Below are 17,544 nucleotides of genomic sequence, written 5' to 3' on the forward strand. Positions count from 1 at the left end.
TTTTAACTAAAATGATGGTTTTTAATGGGAACCAGAGGTATGGTTACAATTACATAGTCCGACACAAAAAACCCATGAGTGATCAGGAGTTGGAAGGTTACAAAATAATGAGGGTAACACTGGGTACAAGAAGAAAAGCTGTTGCAGAACCTCAGGAGCCACGCTAATACGGCCTCTCCCTGCGATCCTGTCTGTGCTCACCCCTGCAAGAAAGAGTATCCATTAGGTCTGAATTACCAACCTCTCCACCCATCCAACCCCCAAAATCCTATCTGCCCCTGCTACCTACCACCAAGAGAGGTCTCTTCTCTACAAGTATAGAGTATAAATAAATGTGGGTCTATAGATTAGTTCTCCAAGATAATATAATCCTCCTGCTCTCCTTCCATACCCCCACTATGGTTATAATCTCAGCTTTCCAATCTAGCTCTCAAAATGAAACCTTCCTATCATATGACCTCCCTTCAATTACTTTTTAAGAGTCTTACCTGGAGTCCATCTTGCCAGGGCCAAAGCCACCTCTGTCCCCACCACCCCGGCCCCCTCGGAAGCCCCCACGGTCCCCGCCTCGGCCTCGGTAGCCGCCCCGATCATAGCCTCCTCTGCCACCACGACGATCGTCTCCATAGTTACCCCCTAGGACAAAAGAAATAGGATAGATCATACACCCCCAAATCCCTACCTTCCCTCTAACCTCCCTGCTTAAAATTAAGGGCCCTGTGATCCCAACTCCTTATTACCAGTTCTGCCCCTTCTTACCCATATGAGAGCCTCCTGGTCCTCCTCCTGGGCCATCTGGTTTAGGGGCCTTACACTGGTTGCATTCATTCCTCCAAGAGAAGTTCATGTTCTCACATATACTGAGAAAAAGACCAACAATTAGTTTGGAAAAGTGGGAGTAAACAAGACCCAAGAATTAGGAAAAGATTCTAGTGACTTTAGAGATACAGCGAGGAAACAGAGGCCTCAGAAAAGCAAAAAGTCTTCTCAGGAACAGAACCAGGAAGAGAAAGTACAGATTACTAAATCCAGTGCTGTATCTTTCCCACTATAACAACCTTAATTAGGTAAGCTCTCAACCAAATTCTGTCCCCATCACTGTACCCTTGACATTTGTCCAGAAAATATCCAACTCTGCCACAGTATCAAAAGACACACATTTAACAGGACTGAGGAAAAAAGTCACTCACGGATTAGGACACTTCCAGTCACCAGCTCGCTGCTGTCCACCGCCACCACCACCTCCACTGGGGAATCCTCCCCGGCCACCGCCACCACTACCACCACCTCCATAGCCTCCACGGCCCATGGGTCCTAGTGTAGATAAAAGTAGGAGTCTGCTCCCCTTCCAAGTTTCATTAACCTAACCTTCTTTTCCTATGCAAGCCCTTACCATCCTCTCCACTCTACCCATCTCTTTATACCACCAGCAGGGAGTAGCTCCTCACCTCCTCGCCCTCGGCCTCCACGACCATTGCCACCACCCCGATTGAAGTCTGCTCGCCGAGTAGCAAATGATACCTTAATGGGATTCCCGGAGAATTCTTTACCTGAAGAAATAAAGGTTTAAAATGAGACTTTTTATTAAGACCTATGAATCCAAAAGCAAGTTTGGTACAATCAAAAGATTCTACACCTTCCTAAAAAAGGTTTATCATCAGATGAGACAGAAGCCAAATACTACAGTTTACCCTTGAACATGGGTCAGAACGGCACAGACCCACTTATACATGTATTTCTTTAATAAACACAGTACAGTACATTGAATGTATTTTCTCTTTACACTTGTCTTAGTAACATATAATGTACAAAATATGTGTTTATCAACTTATCAGTAAGGCTTCCAGTCAACAGTAGGCAACTGATAATTAAGTTTTGGGGAAGTAAAGTTATACGTAGATTTGTAATTGCACAAGAGGTCAGCAGTCCTAAATCCCCAGAATGTTGAAGAGTCAACTGTATATATACTAAAGCACCAGGTAAAAAGCATTGAAGACATGGGGCACGTGGGTGGCTCAGTCAGTTGAGCATCCAACTTCAGCTCAGGTCATGATCTCAAGGTTCATTATTAGTTCAAGCCCCACACTGGGCTCACTGCTTGCTATCAGCACAGAACCAGCTTCAGATCTTCTGTCCCCTTCTCTCTACCCGTCCCCCCACTCACCCTCTCAAAAACGAATAAACGTTACAAGAAAAAAAAAAAAAAAAAACAGCATTGAAGATGTAAAAGGAAACATTAAAATGTAACTTATCTCCCAAGGCTAGCTGTCCTATCCCGCACACTCCACCAGCCTCCTCATACATACCATCAAACCAGTCAATAGCTGCTTTAGCAGAAGGTGGGTCATCAAATGATACCGTTGCCTCTCCCTTCAGCTTGCCTGTTTCTCTGTCTGTGTACAGATTAATCATGGGCTGTCCTGTTTTCTTATTTGTCTGAAAAAAGCAACATGAGATAACATCTTACAAGACAGCATTACCCACCTTCCACCTTTCTTCAAGAATCTGAGGCTGATCATAACCGTATTTCAGCTCCTCTCTTCCCAGTTACAATTTCCTATATCATGTAACTTGAATTAAAGTCACTGACTACAATTATGTCTCACTTCAATACTGAAAGATTATAAACTGCAAATTCAAAAGTTTAGGACACTCCCCCTTTTTTCAATTGTGCCTTTCTGCATGAAGATGTATTATTTCAGAAAATGGCAACAGCTAATGTTTTTTCCTCAAAAAATTAAGCTGGCAACCATTAAGACTTTTATTTTTACTAACGTGTGAAATCCATAAACTTCCAACACTGACAGAAAAGACAGCACTACTATGCTCCACAGTACCTTAATAATACCAATCTGCTTGAAGTAATCAGCCACAGACTCAATTGTAACATTTTCGCCCAAGCCTTGCACGAAGATGGTGTTGTTGTCTGAATTATCCTGTTCTGCTTGAACAAAAAAAGAAATGTGAATATGGAGAACACTAGCAAAGGTAAAAAAAAAAAAAAAAAAAAAGTGACAGTGACTCTTAACCCAACTTTAATACTTGTTATTAAGCTCTCAAAGAAAAAAAAATCCTAAAGAAACCAATCTGATTTAAGGTCAGACAAAAGACAGAAGTCTACCTACCTCCCTTCTAGTATTTGAGTGCCTATATGCTAGCCATTTCACAAATTTAGTTTTACAACTATCCTTTGAAACATGTTAATAGGCATTAAAGAAACCAGGGCTCAGGAGTTTACTGCCCAAGGTTACAAAGTATACAGTGTTTGTCCATTTTCAAAGTAAAAAACCTTTTTTACACTACAATCCAACACACAGCCAACAGAGACTAAATCCTTCCCTTTATGGGTCTTTTCATTTACTAATTTAGTCATGATCCACATATGTAAAAACCACTGCTTTAAATCAGCAGTACCAGAGTATGATCTACACACAGATGCATCACCATCTCCTCAGACTTATTGGAAATGCAGATTATCAGGCTCCCCCCAGACCTACTAAATTGCTGGGGAATTAAACCACTCATGAAAGTATTTCTGATATATGCTCATTTATTTACAGATAACTGCTAACTACAACTATGCCTAAATTCCCTTCATTTTCCTTCTTCTCTACCCAACCTTTTTCAGACTCCTTTAAGTATCAAAGAACAACCAATAAAAGTTCTGACACCACATTAGCCATTCCTTCATGCCAACTGTGGACTCACCAGAGTCATGACGTGATCCTTGGTCCCGAGGGCCTTAAGTGACATGAAAAAAAAAAAAAAAAAACAAGGAAAGAGAGGCTGTTAGTCAACAGGGAGAGACAGACAAGGAACAAAATTAACACCAATCCAAACTCTTGCAAAATTATCAGGTTAAGTGCTCACAGCCTCATCCAAACCCTGTCCTGGGTTACCTACCCAGAGAAAACCCTAGACAGGGCTGGGGAAGACACACATACATAAGATCTGTATGTAACTTGAGTCCCCACAGGGACAACTCCACACTTCAGAAAATTCTGCCTCCCCCAGCTCAGGCTGGGAAATGTCCTCAGCACAGACTGGGGGGGCCAGGAATGAGACCCATTGCAGTTAACAAAACCAACTCATAGCTTGGCCCTGTTCTCTCACACCAGAGAGAAATGGGCTCACCACCAGCAATGTGATATGCATTCATCCAGTTTCTCCAAACTTTAACACCAAAGACACTTATCCCTTGTGGAACAATTTTTAATTTCATCTTTAGAAAACCATTCTTAAAACCATGTTGTTTCCCCAACCACACGTAGATAAAAAAACATACATAACAGCTATTGTATTTTTAAAGCATGTCCCAGGGAACAGACCAGAAATCTTATTTCCATAATGCAGCCTCTATTTTTTTTCCAGAGACCATCTTTGACCAAAGTTTATCTGAATTCACCATATATAAATATTGTACCCACACTCAATGACACCTAAATCATGAACCCAAGCCTTTGGCTTTAAATGTTGAGACAAATCAAGAAACCTTTTGTTAGTTAACCAAACCAGAAAAGTTCCAGCTTACTGGGAGACTTCTCAAATTTGCCATTTTTCCATGAATTCAGTTTGTGCTGTTAAGACCTGGTTATTTCCCATGAGCCACACATGCTCCCAACCTTTCTTGTAGTAGTCCACACCTTCCTTCCCAGAGCTAGTTTCTATTTGCTCATCTGAATTGAGTTTAAGTACATATATGTAGAAATGCATTGACACCATTCAGTATTTAATATATAAACATATACCAACTTCACCGTCTTCAGGGCAGGGCAATATTTCACATCCCCCTTCCAGAATTAAAACATTTGGAGATTGTTACACACACACACTAGCCTTGGACACACTGATCAAAAGGATCCTAAAGCCAAGTTGGCACCACGTGTTCCAGCACACACTCTCCAGTTTCACATAACGGTGGTCACTAAGTGCCAGGTGTGGCAACAGTCCTGTCAGAGGCCTACTAAACACCTCTTATTAACCTGGGTCAAACCAATTTGGCACCAGATGACTGCTGAGTCTTACCCCGCCTGCCTCCAGGTTAGCACCCATCTGGCAGCAGGTGGTATTCTACCCCACCCCTTTCTGGAGGTGGTTCTGGACACTTCCAATACCTTTGACATTTAAAACACGCTAAGACATCTGCAAATGAACAATCAGACAAAGCATTGCTGGGATTTGGGAATTTTGGAAACTCTGTTCACTTACCACCAAATTTATTGAAGCCACCACGGTCACTTCCGCTGGAGAAGACAAGTTAGAAGAAAGGACATGAAGCTTCCAACGGCTACAAAAGGGCGGTTTTTGATTTTGTTTAACATTCCCCAAACGTGAGTTGGTGTTTTGGGAAAAAGATACAAGTGGCTACTAAAATCCATTCCCCTTCCTGACCACCCCTTGTCTGACCTTTGAGCATGTCACACACTCGTGTGCAATTTCTCAGACACAGTTTTTAAGGATTTTGCTTTAAAAGGTTATGTATCTATTTCCTCTGGAAAAAAAAAAAATGACCCATTTTCCTTGGTCGTTCTTCCGATGTAGCAGATGTTTTTTCCTCTTGTCGCGAGTGGTTGACAACCCAGTAGTTCGTTTAAAAACCCTACCCCCCAATTCACCCAGAAGACATTTCACACCAGGCTGGGGTAGCCCTGAACACATTTTTGTGGTTTTTGCTTTGAAAGCAGCAAGCAGACCCAACCCCATTCCATAAAAAGTCAAAACCAAAGGCAATTTCCCCTTAAAGCAAGACAAACTTCGCTAAGCCCTATCCTAACTACTGAGCTGTTTTTGATCTCCCCCCACCCCCGGGGTCACCCCTTCTACACTGCGAGAAGAGCGGAGTATTTTGCAATGTCACCTTTCATACCTGTGGCACATAAAATGCAGAGCAAGTTAACAGTCACATAACAGTTGTTTTTCTTTTCAAAGTTTTGCATTAAACACACGCACACAACAGAGTTTTCCTTATTTTTGTAAGGTTTTTGAGATTGCCCCCACCCACCTCTGAATACTTACCACACGCAAACTCTCATTTAAAAACCCTACTTTTCCAAAAAAGGAGTTAACACACTGACATTCCTCCCCTTTTCAAAGGGAGACAGAGGAAGGTCCTTCAAACATATTCACCAACAGATTTGACCAATGCTTTAACATCAAATCTAAGGTTTTATACTTCAACTACAGCGGGAAGGGGAAGAAAGAGAAGGTCCAGCTGGACAAGTAGCAGGAGGGGGACAGTGGAGCAAATAGATGGGATACCACTGTCAAGCGTATTTTGTCCAAAAGGTCTGCACACTTCAGACAGCTCCATAAACCAAGTCACACACAGAATCATTACTGCCAGTCAAATTACTGCCATCAAGCGCATGGATTCAAATAACTACAAAATGCGGGAAGAGTAGCCAATTCCTGGAAGCTAAAGTCATCAGGTTAAGCATTAACAACTCCTTTAGAGGACACATGGGAATACATTTAACAAGTTTCCCTACTACCAGGAGTGGGATCATCGGTTTCCCTTGCAAAGAAGACTTTACTTCCATGTTTCTTGCCTAGGATATCAATGACTCCAGTCCATATACACCCACATATTTTTTCCTTTTTCTTTGAAAATAAAACGTCAGTACTCAAATCTCTATTCAAAGGTGTGGGTGAGAGTTCAGCCTCCCAAATTCTCACCAAAAAATGGGGATGTACGAAGAAACCATCAATGTCCCCAACTCCAAGCCCTCACAAATCCCTAGAATAAAACTAATCATGCACTAAGGAACTGGGCTTCAAGGGATATTCATGCAACCCTCCACAGTCCCCAAGAGATGTTACTCCCTGGCTCACAAGAACACCTACCCCATGCCGCCTCTGCCTCCACGGCCACCTCCACGACCTCTGGGTTCATAGCCACCACTGCTGCGGTTGTAACCACCGCCACCGCCCCGGCCGCGGCCCCCACGGTCCTGCTGGCCTCCCCCGTAGCCACCGCCACCACCACTCTGGTCCTGACCGCCATAACCGCCGCCACCTCCACTCATGGAGGACTGATCTTGGCCATAGTTACCTGTCAGAAGTGAAAGAATTTTTTAAAGAAAAAACTGAAGTGGGAAAAAAACAGTGCCAACACTTAGACAATGGGAATAAAAAGACAGCTAAGGAACAAGAAAACAAAATGTTAAGAACCTTTTAAGATAAGGGGCCAAACGGTAGAACAGAAGTCTCTACAGAAAACAGGCATGAGACAAAACTGAAGACACCTCACCTCCACCACCCCCTCCACCACCACCTCCAGTGCTACTGTTGTACTGGTTCTGCTGTCCATAGCCTTGAGGGGGATTATAGGAGCTTTGCTGCTGTCCATAGCCTTGCTGCTGTCCACCATAGCCAGACTGCTGGCCATAGCCCCCACTTTGGGGCTGCCCATAGCTGCCGCTCTGAGAACTACCACCGTAACTAAGGAGAAAGAAAAAAAACAGAATCATAATGCCAGTATGTCCAAAACTTCATTTTTGGCACATTCCATTCCCTGTACCCACCCCCATTACAAAGACTCCTCCCCCCGACATTACTCCTAGCTGCTCCTAGGGAGAAATGAATTCTTATCAATTCACACCTAACCATATTCCAGGCCTCCCCCTCCCCAAACACCTTACCTTCCCGAGGTGCTGCTAGGAGCTGGCTGCTGGCCATAGCCAGGATAAGAGGACTGTTGCCCATAAGATGACTGAGAACTCTGGCTACTGCCATAGCCACCAGTTGAGCCATATCCTTGGGGAGCTGACTGAGTGCCATAGCCTGCTAACAAGGAAAAGAAAGGAAGTCACAAATACTATGAGAAAAAAGACAGGTAATAGGTTGAAGAATCATTATGTACCACTTAATGCTACCCATACTTGAAAAGTCAGCCTCTTAGAAGCTGCTTGCAAATCTTTTAAATCAAAGATGCCCTTCCCCTTCTACCCTAAGGCTTATAACTCTAACTTCTACCAGTTTCAGAGTTCCCATCTCATCCCACCTACCCCAAAGCCAGTTTCCAGGACCACTACTAATCACAACCCACAACCCAAGAGATCCCTATTCATTAACTGTTTTTAATATTTTCTCCCTGTATGAAAAGCTTAAAACTTTCTCCCTTTAGGAAATCCTCACCCCCACATTTCACTGTCGTGCTGAGGGAAAACAGGGAAAAGTAGACCATGAACAGAAAAATAAGTCAAAAAAAGAAACCAGAATTACAAACTAGTATTTGTTTGAAAAGACTGGACTCTGAATAAAGATTCAGACTCCAAGAAAGAAAAACAGAAAAGAAAGAAAAGATTCGGACTCCAAAATGTTTTAAGGGTTACAGACTAGTTAAGGGAAAAAAAAACATATGACAATTCCAACATTAGAGCACCACTTAAGTTTAAGAAAAGCAACATTCAGAAAGAGCAGGAAGAGGCAGGGTAACCCACTCAAAGAGACTCACTGTTCTGGGTCTGTCCATAAGAAGAACCATAGCTGCTCTGGCCATAGCCTGAAGTGTCTGACTGGCCATAACCACCGTAACTCTGCTGTCCATAGGGCTGATTGCTCTGCTGGGAATAGCCCTGCCCAGGCTGGGTGGGGTACGCCCCATAGCTGGAGAAAAAGAAAAACACTGCAATCAGGAAAAGATACCTTAGCCTCCCCTGCCCCTGTACAAACTCCTGAAAGCCCTGAAATGACACTCACCTTTGGGTTGCTTGTTGGGTATAGTCTGCAAAAGAAAAATATAGTTACATTACCTCAGCCATCCCTACATGAGTGGAAAGGAATTAAATCTCTTAACTCAAGCCCTAGGGCCTCCAGATAATATCAACTATGTTTGGAAAAAGGCAGAAATTCCCTCATGAAACACTAGTTGAGCGGAAGGACAAGGTGGCAGGTCATAATCAAGTTTACTTACAATAAAGAAAAGGGGGAAAAAAAAGCAAATCTTTACAGACACCACTAAGTCTTGACTACTGGAATAAACTAGAATCTTGGTGGAACACTACAATTTTCTGCAAATTCAATTGATGCCAGGAACTGCACAAACCTACACACGTTTTATTTTCACACCCACTCTAAGAGGAAGGGATCACCAGTAGTCAAACTAAAGTCACAGATCTACCTAAGTGGGACAGGTTTTAACGCAAGCGGGGGACAGCAATGATCAGGATGGACCTCCCCACTCTCTCGACCAAGGCCAAGCTTCACCCTTTGCCCAATTTTGGAGAATGGCAAAGTTGGCTCTTAGAGGAAAACCAGGTAACCAAGAGAACGCTTTGACCCCAAATGACAGAGATCATCAGAGTTCTCCCTGGGAGCCCAATCTGGGTACCCAAGTCCCCAGTCCCGTGGCTCCGATTCGGTTTTTTCATCTACCTTGCTTTCCTCGGGGCTGTGAGGAGACTCGAAAACCAAAGACAGCGAAAGCGCTTTTAAACCGCCACACCGAACGCGCAGATCAACTCATCTCCTCAGTACAGGAAACGAGGCCGCTTCCCCCGCAGGAAAAGGGTAAAGGACCGGGAGAGGGTGTGGCCTCAAGCAGTCATTCCTTTGGTTCCCACCATAGAAAGCGGAAATTTAGGCGGGAAAACCCTCGGCCAGGTCCCAAGTCCGTTAGACGACCCCCCCGCCCCAGGCCTTCCCCCAAACCGTTAAGCGGGCGCACTGCCCCGATCCCCAGCCTCCGCCCCCGGCCGCGTGGCAACCGAGGCGGGAACCAGGCGGTCCCGCCCCTTCCCAAGGGACCCCGGGGCGAGGCCCACACCGGACGCGCGCCGCGGAGTCTCCAGCGGAGGGTATCGCGACAAAAAGCAGGGCTAACACGAGGCGGGAGGGGGTTCGCGCCGCGAAAAAGGGGGGAGGGGCCAGCAGAGCGCGTGCGCGCACTGAATGCCCGGATGCAGCACTGCGACAAAGCGGGGCCGAGCTCGGGGCTGGGAATGAGAGGAAAAAAAGCTTCGAGGACCGAGCATTTCCATCCGTGTCTCACGTTTCAAATCACCAAAAAACGTCCCTCTCAAATCTCACCTCAAGTAAAGGGACTACGAAGGGAAAATCCCCTGCCCCGCGCAAGGCGCCAGAGGAGCGAAACAAAATGGCGACATCGGCCTCCCCCTTCCACCCCTCTCGCTGCTTCCCGCCACAGTGGTGCGAGAAGACCCTACATGCGATCGCCGCCCGGGTCCCACCGAAAAACAAAAGCCCAACTGGAGGGAACGAAGCCCCACGCCGGCGCGCCACCGCCGCCTTCCGCCCTTACATACCGTTTGAGGCCATGTCCGCGCACGCGCGCACAGGCCGACAAGCAACAAGATTCCAACACCACAGAGCACCGACGCCTCGAGGACTGAGCAGCCCCGCCTCCTGCGTCGAGGCTTATGTAGTCCTCCCCGCCTACGTACCGCGGAGGAATGTACCAAATGCTGGAAAGAAAGGGGGGAGCGTGGCCGGATTCCTACCAATCTTCAGGGAGTATAAAGAGCCCGAACAGACAGAGGAGAGGCATATTAACTAAAAAACTTGCAAATAACGTATATAATCCTATTTTTTCTGGCAAAGTACTTCGACTTGCCCTGTGGAACTAGCCCAGTATCCACCTTCACCCCTATAAAGGTATAATGATACGGTCTGATTACCCTCTGGGGGCGGGGCAAGGGGCCTAGGGCGTCTGCGGACGCAACTGTAGTCAAAGCCGGGAGTCGTGGGGCGGGAACCGAAATTCTTCTGGCTGGCCCATTTCACTGGGCCCCACTTTCACTCAGGATGGCAAGCTCTTGCGCTCTATAGCCCATCCACTGCCCCAGGAGCTTGGTAACTCCGGCGCTAACCTTCTCTGGCTCAAACATTCCTCCCCCGAAACACACACCGAACCTCTCCCTTCCTGTATCTCGATTTCATCGTCTTTCGGGGTCGCATTTCCTTAGTTCTTGCCAGGATTTGTGGATTGTGACGGCTGACCTGCAAGAAGGAATAGAGTTGTCCTAATCTGGTCCAGCACTGGTACCCCACCAAACCCTCAGGGTTTTGCCCTTGACTAGCGGTAGGACCAGAAAGCCCAGGTCCTCTGGACCTCAGAGAGCGTTGGGATTAGTTTCCGGTCTCCCAGCCTTCTACTGATACGGAGCTTTTTATTTTCTTGAAGCCCTAGCAAGGAACCAATGGGAATATCCAGTAATAACTGATATTTAGATAGAGCTTAAGTGGTTTCAAAATGTACAATCAGGGGCGCCTGGCTGGCTCAGTTGGTGGAGCCTGCGACTCTTGATCTTAGGGTTGTGAGTTCCAGCCCCATATTGGTGTACAGATTATTTAAAAATAAAATCTTAAAAAAAAAAAAAAAGTGTAATCAACTGCTTTTCCATCACAATCTTATGAAGAAGGTAAAGGTGTCTCCATTTTATAGACAAGAAAGGAGACTAAGACCAAGTGCAATACAGATTATAGAGTGGCTAAACGTTTAACCTGATTGGAGCAGAGGTCTTCGTAGCCACAAAACACTGCTTTAGTTGGTTAAATGAACACTTTGCAGTGCTCTGAAGCCTGTTCACTCCCTGTGAGTACAAGGACAAAAAGTGAAATTCAAATTAACTTGCAATTTGAATTTTAAGCAGCCTTGCCTAAAGAAGTAAATTTTAAAGTATTAAATAAAACAAGACAGGGGCGCCTGGGTGGCTCAGTCTGTTAAGCATTCAACTCTTGATTTCAGCTCAGGTTGTGATCTCATGGTTGGTGGGATCCAGCCAGTGTGGGGCTCTGAGCTGACAGGGAGGAACCTACTTGGGATTCTCTCTCTCCTTCTGCACTCCCCCCAGCCCCCACATGTTCTATAAGTAAATAAATAGATAGAGGGGCACCTAGGTGGCTCAGTTAGTTAAGCAACTCTTGATTTCGGCTCAGGTCATGAGCTCACAGTTTGTGAGTTTGAGCCAGAGTGCTTGGGATTTTCTCTCCCTCTCTCCCTCTCTCTCTGACCCTTCCCTGCTCTCTCTCTAGCATGCACACATGCATGCTCTTTCTCTCTCTTTCTCAAAATATGTAAATTAACTGTTAAAAAATGGGGGGGGGGGGAGAAAAAAAGTAAAACACTTTAAAAATATGGGTAGAGGCCAGGAATGCTGCTAAATATCCCTACAATATGCAGAGTAGTTCCACCACAACAAGGCCCAAGATGCCAGTAGTGCTGAGATTGAGAAACCTTGCCATATAATAAAGATGACCAGATTCCCTATGGATAGGTACTTAGATGACTTATAATATTTTGATATATAGACCATCCTGTAATGACAGTGGTATAAATTGGGAGTTCTTTGTTGCAGATGACATAATCCACTTTAGTTTAAGCAGAAAAAAAAATGTGATAGGCAGTTACCACATTTCTGATAGAGTCAAAATCAAGCCTGGATGCTTCCTAGCCAATAACACATAGCAGTCCAAAGGTCCAATGACACCACAGAGACCTTTTCTGGTAGAAATAAATTCCAGTGCTGTCACCTCATGCCATTGACGTAAATTATACTAGGGATGTTATAACCTCCATAAGAGCTACTTGTGACAGACCAAAAGCTTGAGATACTATGCTGGCCAGAATATCTGAACTTCCCACAAATGGTTGCTGTCTCCAATCTTGTGTGATGCATCTGCTTAACAAAATTGGACAGGAGATGATTAAGAGACACACATGGAACTTGAGAGGGTCATGGCTGGACATACACATCCGGGAGCTGAAGGCATAATGTGGATAAGATTGTCTAGACCTAGTTTTTAACCTGGAGTCCCCACTAGGGGTTTGAAAATAGCATCCAGGGAATAACAAATTTGGACAGAAAAATATTACTTTTTTTTTTTTTTACTAACCTCCAATTGGCATTTAGCATTTTTCTCAATATGGTGTCTATAGACAACAAATCATAGTAGCTCAACCGATTGAGCCATCCAGGTGCCCCCACAAAGATGTTTTTAAGAAATATGTTGGAGCGCCTGGGTGGCTCAGTTGGTTGAGCGTCTGACTTAGGCTCAGGTCGTGATCCCATGGCTCATGAGCTTGAGCCCCGCGTCAGGCTCTGGGCTGACAGCTCAGAGCCTGGAGCCTGCTTCTGATTCTGTGTCTCCCTCTCTCTCTGCCCCTAACCCACTTGCATTCTGTCTCTGTCTCTCTTAAAAATAAATAAACATTAAAAAAAGGAAGAAATATGTTGATCAGGGGGTGTCTGGGTGGCTCAGTTGGTTGAGCATCCGACTTCAGCTCGAGATATGATCTCACGATTCATGGGTTCGAGCCCTACATCGGGCCTTATGCTGACAGTGCAAAGCCTCCTTTGGATTCTGTCTCCCTCTCTTTCTGCCCCTTCCCTGCTCATGCTCTATAAATAAATAAATAAATAAATAAATAAATAAATAAACAAACAAACAAACAAACATTAAAATTTTTTTTTTAAAAAAGGAAGAAATATGTTGATTGGAGTTCTGTGATTCAGGGACTGGATCTTCTTCATCTTCCTCTCTCAAGTCTGCCACATGCTCAGTACATATTATGCAGTGCTTTAACCATGTTTGCTGAAGCATAAAAGTTAAGAGCAGGAACTATGACCAGGTGACCTAGCTTTCTGGCTTTGCTACCTTCTGTATAGCCCTGGGCATAGCTTTGGACATTTCTGTTCCTATTTGCTCATCTGCAAGATGCAATCCTCACATCAACCTTTTATTGTGAAGAATAAGATAAATAAAATTATTATTATTAAATATTAGTTTTGTTACCAAATTGCTTCATCTGTTTTGCACACTAATGTATCCAGAACAGTGCCTGGAAAACTGTAGGTGCTTGGTAAATAGTTGTAGAATTAATGAATGAATGAGTGATGGACTTCCCTTTGTCTTACTCCAGAGTCACACTGACCTTGCAATGGGGTGGATGAAGGGTGTTGAACCAAAAGGGCTTAAATTAGTAGGAGTTTGTGGGAAAGCCTAGGGCACAGCCCTCAATTTTTTCTGTAGTAAAAAGTATCAAACCTACAAAGGAACTTCTAGAACCCATATCAAAGGTAATTTGAAAAGGAAAATCTGCATGGCATGTGTACCAGGAATAATTTCATTTGTCTTTATTTTTTATTTTATAATTTTATTTTTTTAATTAAAAAATTTTTTAATGTTTACTTATTTTTGAGAGAGACAGAGAGACAAAGCGTGAGCGGGGAAGGAGCAGAGAGAGAGAGGGAGACACAGAATCCAAAGCAGGCTCTAGGCTCTGAGCTATCACCACAGGCTTGAACCCACGAACCATGAGATCATGACCTGAGCCGAAGTTGGATGGTTAAACAACTGAGCCACCCAGGACCCCCTATTTTTTTTTAATTTTTTAATGTTTATTTATTTTTGAGAGAGACAGAGCGGGGGAGGGGGAGGAGCAGAGAGAGAGAGGGAGACACAGAATTGGAAGCTGGCTCCAGGCTCCTAGCTGTCAGCACAGAGCCCCACATGGGGCTCAAAGTCACAAACCACAAGATCATGACCAGAGCTGGAAGTCAGAACCAACTGAGCCACCCAGGTGCCCCATTTCTTTTTTTTTTTTTATATATGAAGTGTTTAAAGGAAACTCACTTTTTCCTGGATCCTCTTTTATATTTTAATTTCTTACTATGAATGTATATTGACCAATTCAAAAAAGAAATTACAAAAAAGAAATTGACTTTTACAGAGCAGCACAGCAAAGATGGTAAAAGGATTTTACAGAATGGGACCATTAGGATGAGAGGGGTGATTAGTTTTGCATTGAGTAGAATATAATGGGTTATCCTTCCCTGAGGTGATGACACTTCAGCTTGGAGTTTATCAGCCTAAATCCAGCGAGAACAGAGGAAGGAGGGAGGAGACAACTTGACTGAGTTCTTGTCCTGGCCTTGCACTTTGGCTGGGTCCCTGTCTACCAGATCCAGAAGGAAGAACTGAAAATGTCCCTCAGGAGTGTTCACTGAGCCTGAGGAACAGTGTGGAGGGATAGTGTTAGGGCTGTAGACCAGACCTGGGCCACTTCCAGCCTGCAGTGCTAAGTAGAGAAACTCATTCCTTCCTCTAGGCCAATGTGACAAATGCAGGGCTGAAGCCTTTGGGGAAAGGAGCAGGAGCTAAGTTTCTTTCCTTTTTTTTTTTTTTTTTTTTTTAATTAAAAAAAATTTTTTTCCCTTTGTAACTAATCTCTACTCCAATTTGGGACTCAAACTCACAATCCTGATATCAAGAGTTGCACACTCTACTGACTGAGCCAGCCAAGCGCCCCAGCCAGGAGCTGAATTTCACTCTGCCCCAATTAGCTTTTCTGTAGGACAAAATCCATACCATCCCAAGCAGAGGCCTTGAGGCATAAAAAGACGCTTACTTCATACCACTCAAAACAGGAATAGAAGTGACCTTGTAGATCAGTTGTGAATATCAAATGATATTTCCATTTGCAAATCACCTGTAACTTCATCTGGAACATAATAGGCATGAGTAAACGTCCTTTTCTCTCTCACCCTCCTTCAAGATGTACAGCTTCCAGAAAGAAATAACTATTTTATTATTTCCTTGGGCAGGACAGGAAGTGCCCCTATGGGGCCCACTCAGGTTTTGTGTCTCTAGAAGAGGTTGTCATGGTAAACAGAACTGGGAAAGTAAATACCAGGCAGATAATTGGGCTGCACTAAGAGAAAAGCTGCTTGCACCAGCTGGAAAAGGGCCACACAGGTCACTGGGTCTGAACACAAAGGGCAAGGCCTCCCAGGAGGCAGGGCGAGGAAATTGAACAGGCACAGGATGAGGAGCCTGGGGACAGTGGGAAACTGTCCCGTCTTTGTGCCACAATCACTTCCAAATGGGGTAGATGTCCCAAGGGAACAAATTGGGCGTATGCAAATTCTGGTACCTGGCTCATGAAAAATGTAACATAAAAGGCTCTGGTAGCATTCCTGCATCATTGCTTTTTTCGAGGCCCCAGGGCCCTTAGGGTCTTCAGCTCTAAAGACAAAGGAAAAGGGAGAGGGTAGAGCAGAAGAAATTGGGACTGCTAGACAAATATGCAAAAGAATCTGACAAAACTTGTTTATGCTTGACTTGTTCATGCAAAGAAGATTTAAACCCTCACACGCCAAAAATATATATACTTTAGATTCAGTTGCATATTTTGACAGAAAGGTGTAAGAGTTCTGACTTTCTGTGGGGCAATTAAAAGGAAAATTACACATATGAAACTTTTTCTTCTGTAAACTGTTGTCTCAAGAGAACTATCTAGAGCAGTATGATCCACCTATGTACTTTAAATTTTTTAGGAGTAATATTTTAAGAAGTAAAACGAGGGGCACCTGGGTGGCTCAGTCGTTAAGCATCCAACTTCAACTCAGGTCATGATCTCGCGGTCCGTGAGTTCGAGCCCCGCGTTGGGCTCTGTGCTGACAGCTCAGAGCCTGGAGCCTGCTTCGGCTTCTGTGTCTCCCTCTCTCTCTCTGCCCCTCCCCCGTTCACACTCTATCTCTCTCTCAAAATAAATAAAACATTACAAAAATAAAAAATAATTAAAAAAAAAGAATTTGTCCTAAGACTCCTGCCTTTTAGCTGATTAGAAACCAGAGAATTTAGCAACTCATTTCTTTAGTAAAAGTTTCATATGAAATAACTTACAAAAGTTTTGTTTGAAAAAAAAAAAAAAAAAGAGTGGTGCCCAGGAGGCTCAGTCAGTTAAACGTTCAAAACTTGCTTTTGGCTCAGGTCATGATCTCATGGTTCAAGAGTTCAAGCCTTGCATCAGACTCTGTTGCTGACAGTGCAGAACCTGTGTGGGATTCTCTCTCCCTCTGTCTCTCTCTGTTCCTACCCTGCTCACATGCTCTCGCTCTCTCTCTCTCTCAAAGTAAATGAATAAACTTTAAAAAAAAGTAATTAGTTAATTAAAAAACAGAGAAGCCCAGGGGCACCTGGATGGCTTAGTCAGTTGAGCACCCAACTCGATTTTGGCTCAGATCATGATCCCAGGGTTGGGGGATGGAGCCCTGAGTATCCCTCTGTGCTGAGCATGGAGCCTGCATAGAATTCTCTCATTCCCTGCCTCTGCCCCTCTCCTCTGCTCACACTCTCCCTCTCTCTCTCTCTCAAATAAAAAAAAAAGAGGGGTGCCTGGATGGCTAAGTTGGTTGAGCGTCTGACTCTTGATTTTTGCTCGGGTCATGATCTCATGGATTCTGGAGACTGAGCCCCGCGTTGGGCTCTGTGCTGACAGCATGGAGCCTGCTTGGGATTCTCTCTCTCTCCCTCTTTCTCTGCTTCTCTCTCTCTCTCTCTCTCTCTCTCTCAATAAATAAGTAAACTTTAAAAAAAGAAAAGAAAAAAGAAGTCTGAAAAACATAGCATAATAAAACTGGAAGATTTGCTTCTCATTTTGGACATTTTCTTACCTGATGATCCTTACTGAAATAAGGCAATTTTATGGGTAAATTTGGCCTTAGTAATTTCTAGCGAAGACGCGTTTCTTCTCTGTGATAGAGGAAAGACATCATCCCCAAAGCCAACCACCACTGAGTA

At 44.2% G+C, this 17,544-nt stretch overlaps 1 protein-coding gene across 4 annotated transcripts; it reads right to left on the bottom strand.

Moving 5' to 3' along the window:
- FUS (FUS RNA binding protein) lies at positions 1-10,373 on the bottom strand. 4 transcript variants are annotated; one of them, XM_043559973.1, is made up of 15 exons: positions 10,266-10,373; positions 8,701-8,725; positions 8,456-8,607; positions 7,641-7,782; positions 7,274-7,440; positions 6,844-7,051; positions 5,209-5,243; positions 3,709-3,741; positions 2,838-2,941; positions 2,307-2,436; positions 1,449-1,550; positions 1,191-1,314; positions 760-860; positions 489-636; positions 1-203 (listed from the first exon to the last, which is right to left on the bottom strand). In XM_043559973.1, the coding sequence occupies exons 1-15, from the start codon at positions 10,276-10,278 to the stop codon at positions 164-166; spliced, it is 1,524 nt and encodes a 507-aa protein (XP_043415908.1). In that variant the 5' UTR covers positions 10,279-10,373; the 3' UTR covers positions 1-163. The 4 variants fall into 4 exon arrangements, with proteins under 4 accessions (XP_043415908.1, XP_043415906.1, XP_043415907.1 ...); XM_043559971.1 differs by having other exon boundaries at positions 7,250-7,440; XM_043559972.1 differs by having other exon boundaries at positions 7,641-7,785.
- Positions 10,374-17,544: the final 7,171 nt, after the last annotated feature.

The sequence above is a fragment of the Prionailurus bengalensis genome, chromosome E3 (genome assembly GCF_016509475.1).
Source record: "Prionailurus bengalensis isolate Pbe53 chromosome E3, Fcat_Pben_1.1_paternal_pri, whole genome shotgun sequence".
Lineage (NCBI taxonomy): Eukaryota > Metazoa > Chordata > Mammalia > Carnivora > Felidae > Prionailurus > Prionailurus bengalensis.

Coding starts and splice junctions, on each gene's coding strand:
- FUS (XM_043559970.1), bottom strand. Junction 2,942..3,708: donor AGGATCACGTCATGACTCTG/GTGAGTCCACAG, acceptor TTGTTCAAGCAG/AACAGGATAATTCAGACAAC. Junction 637..759: donor ACCAGGAGGCTCTCATATGG/GTAAGAAGGGGC, acceptor CTTTTGTCCTAG/GGGGTAACTATGGAGACGAT.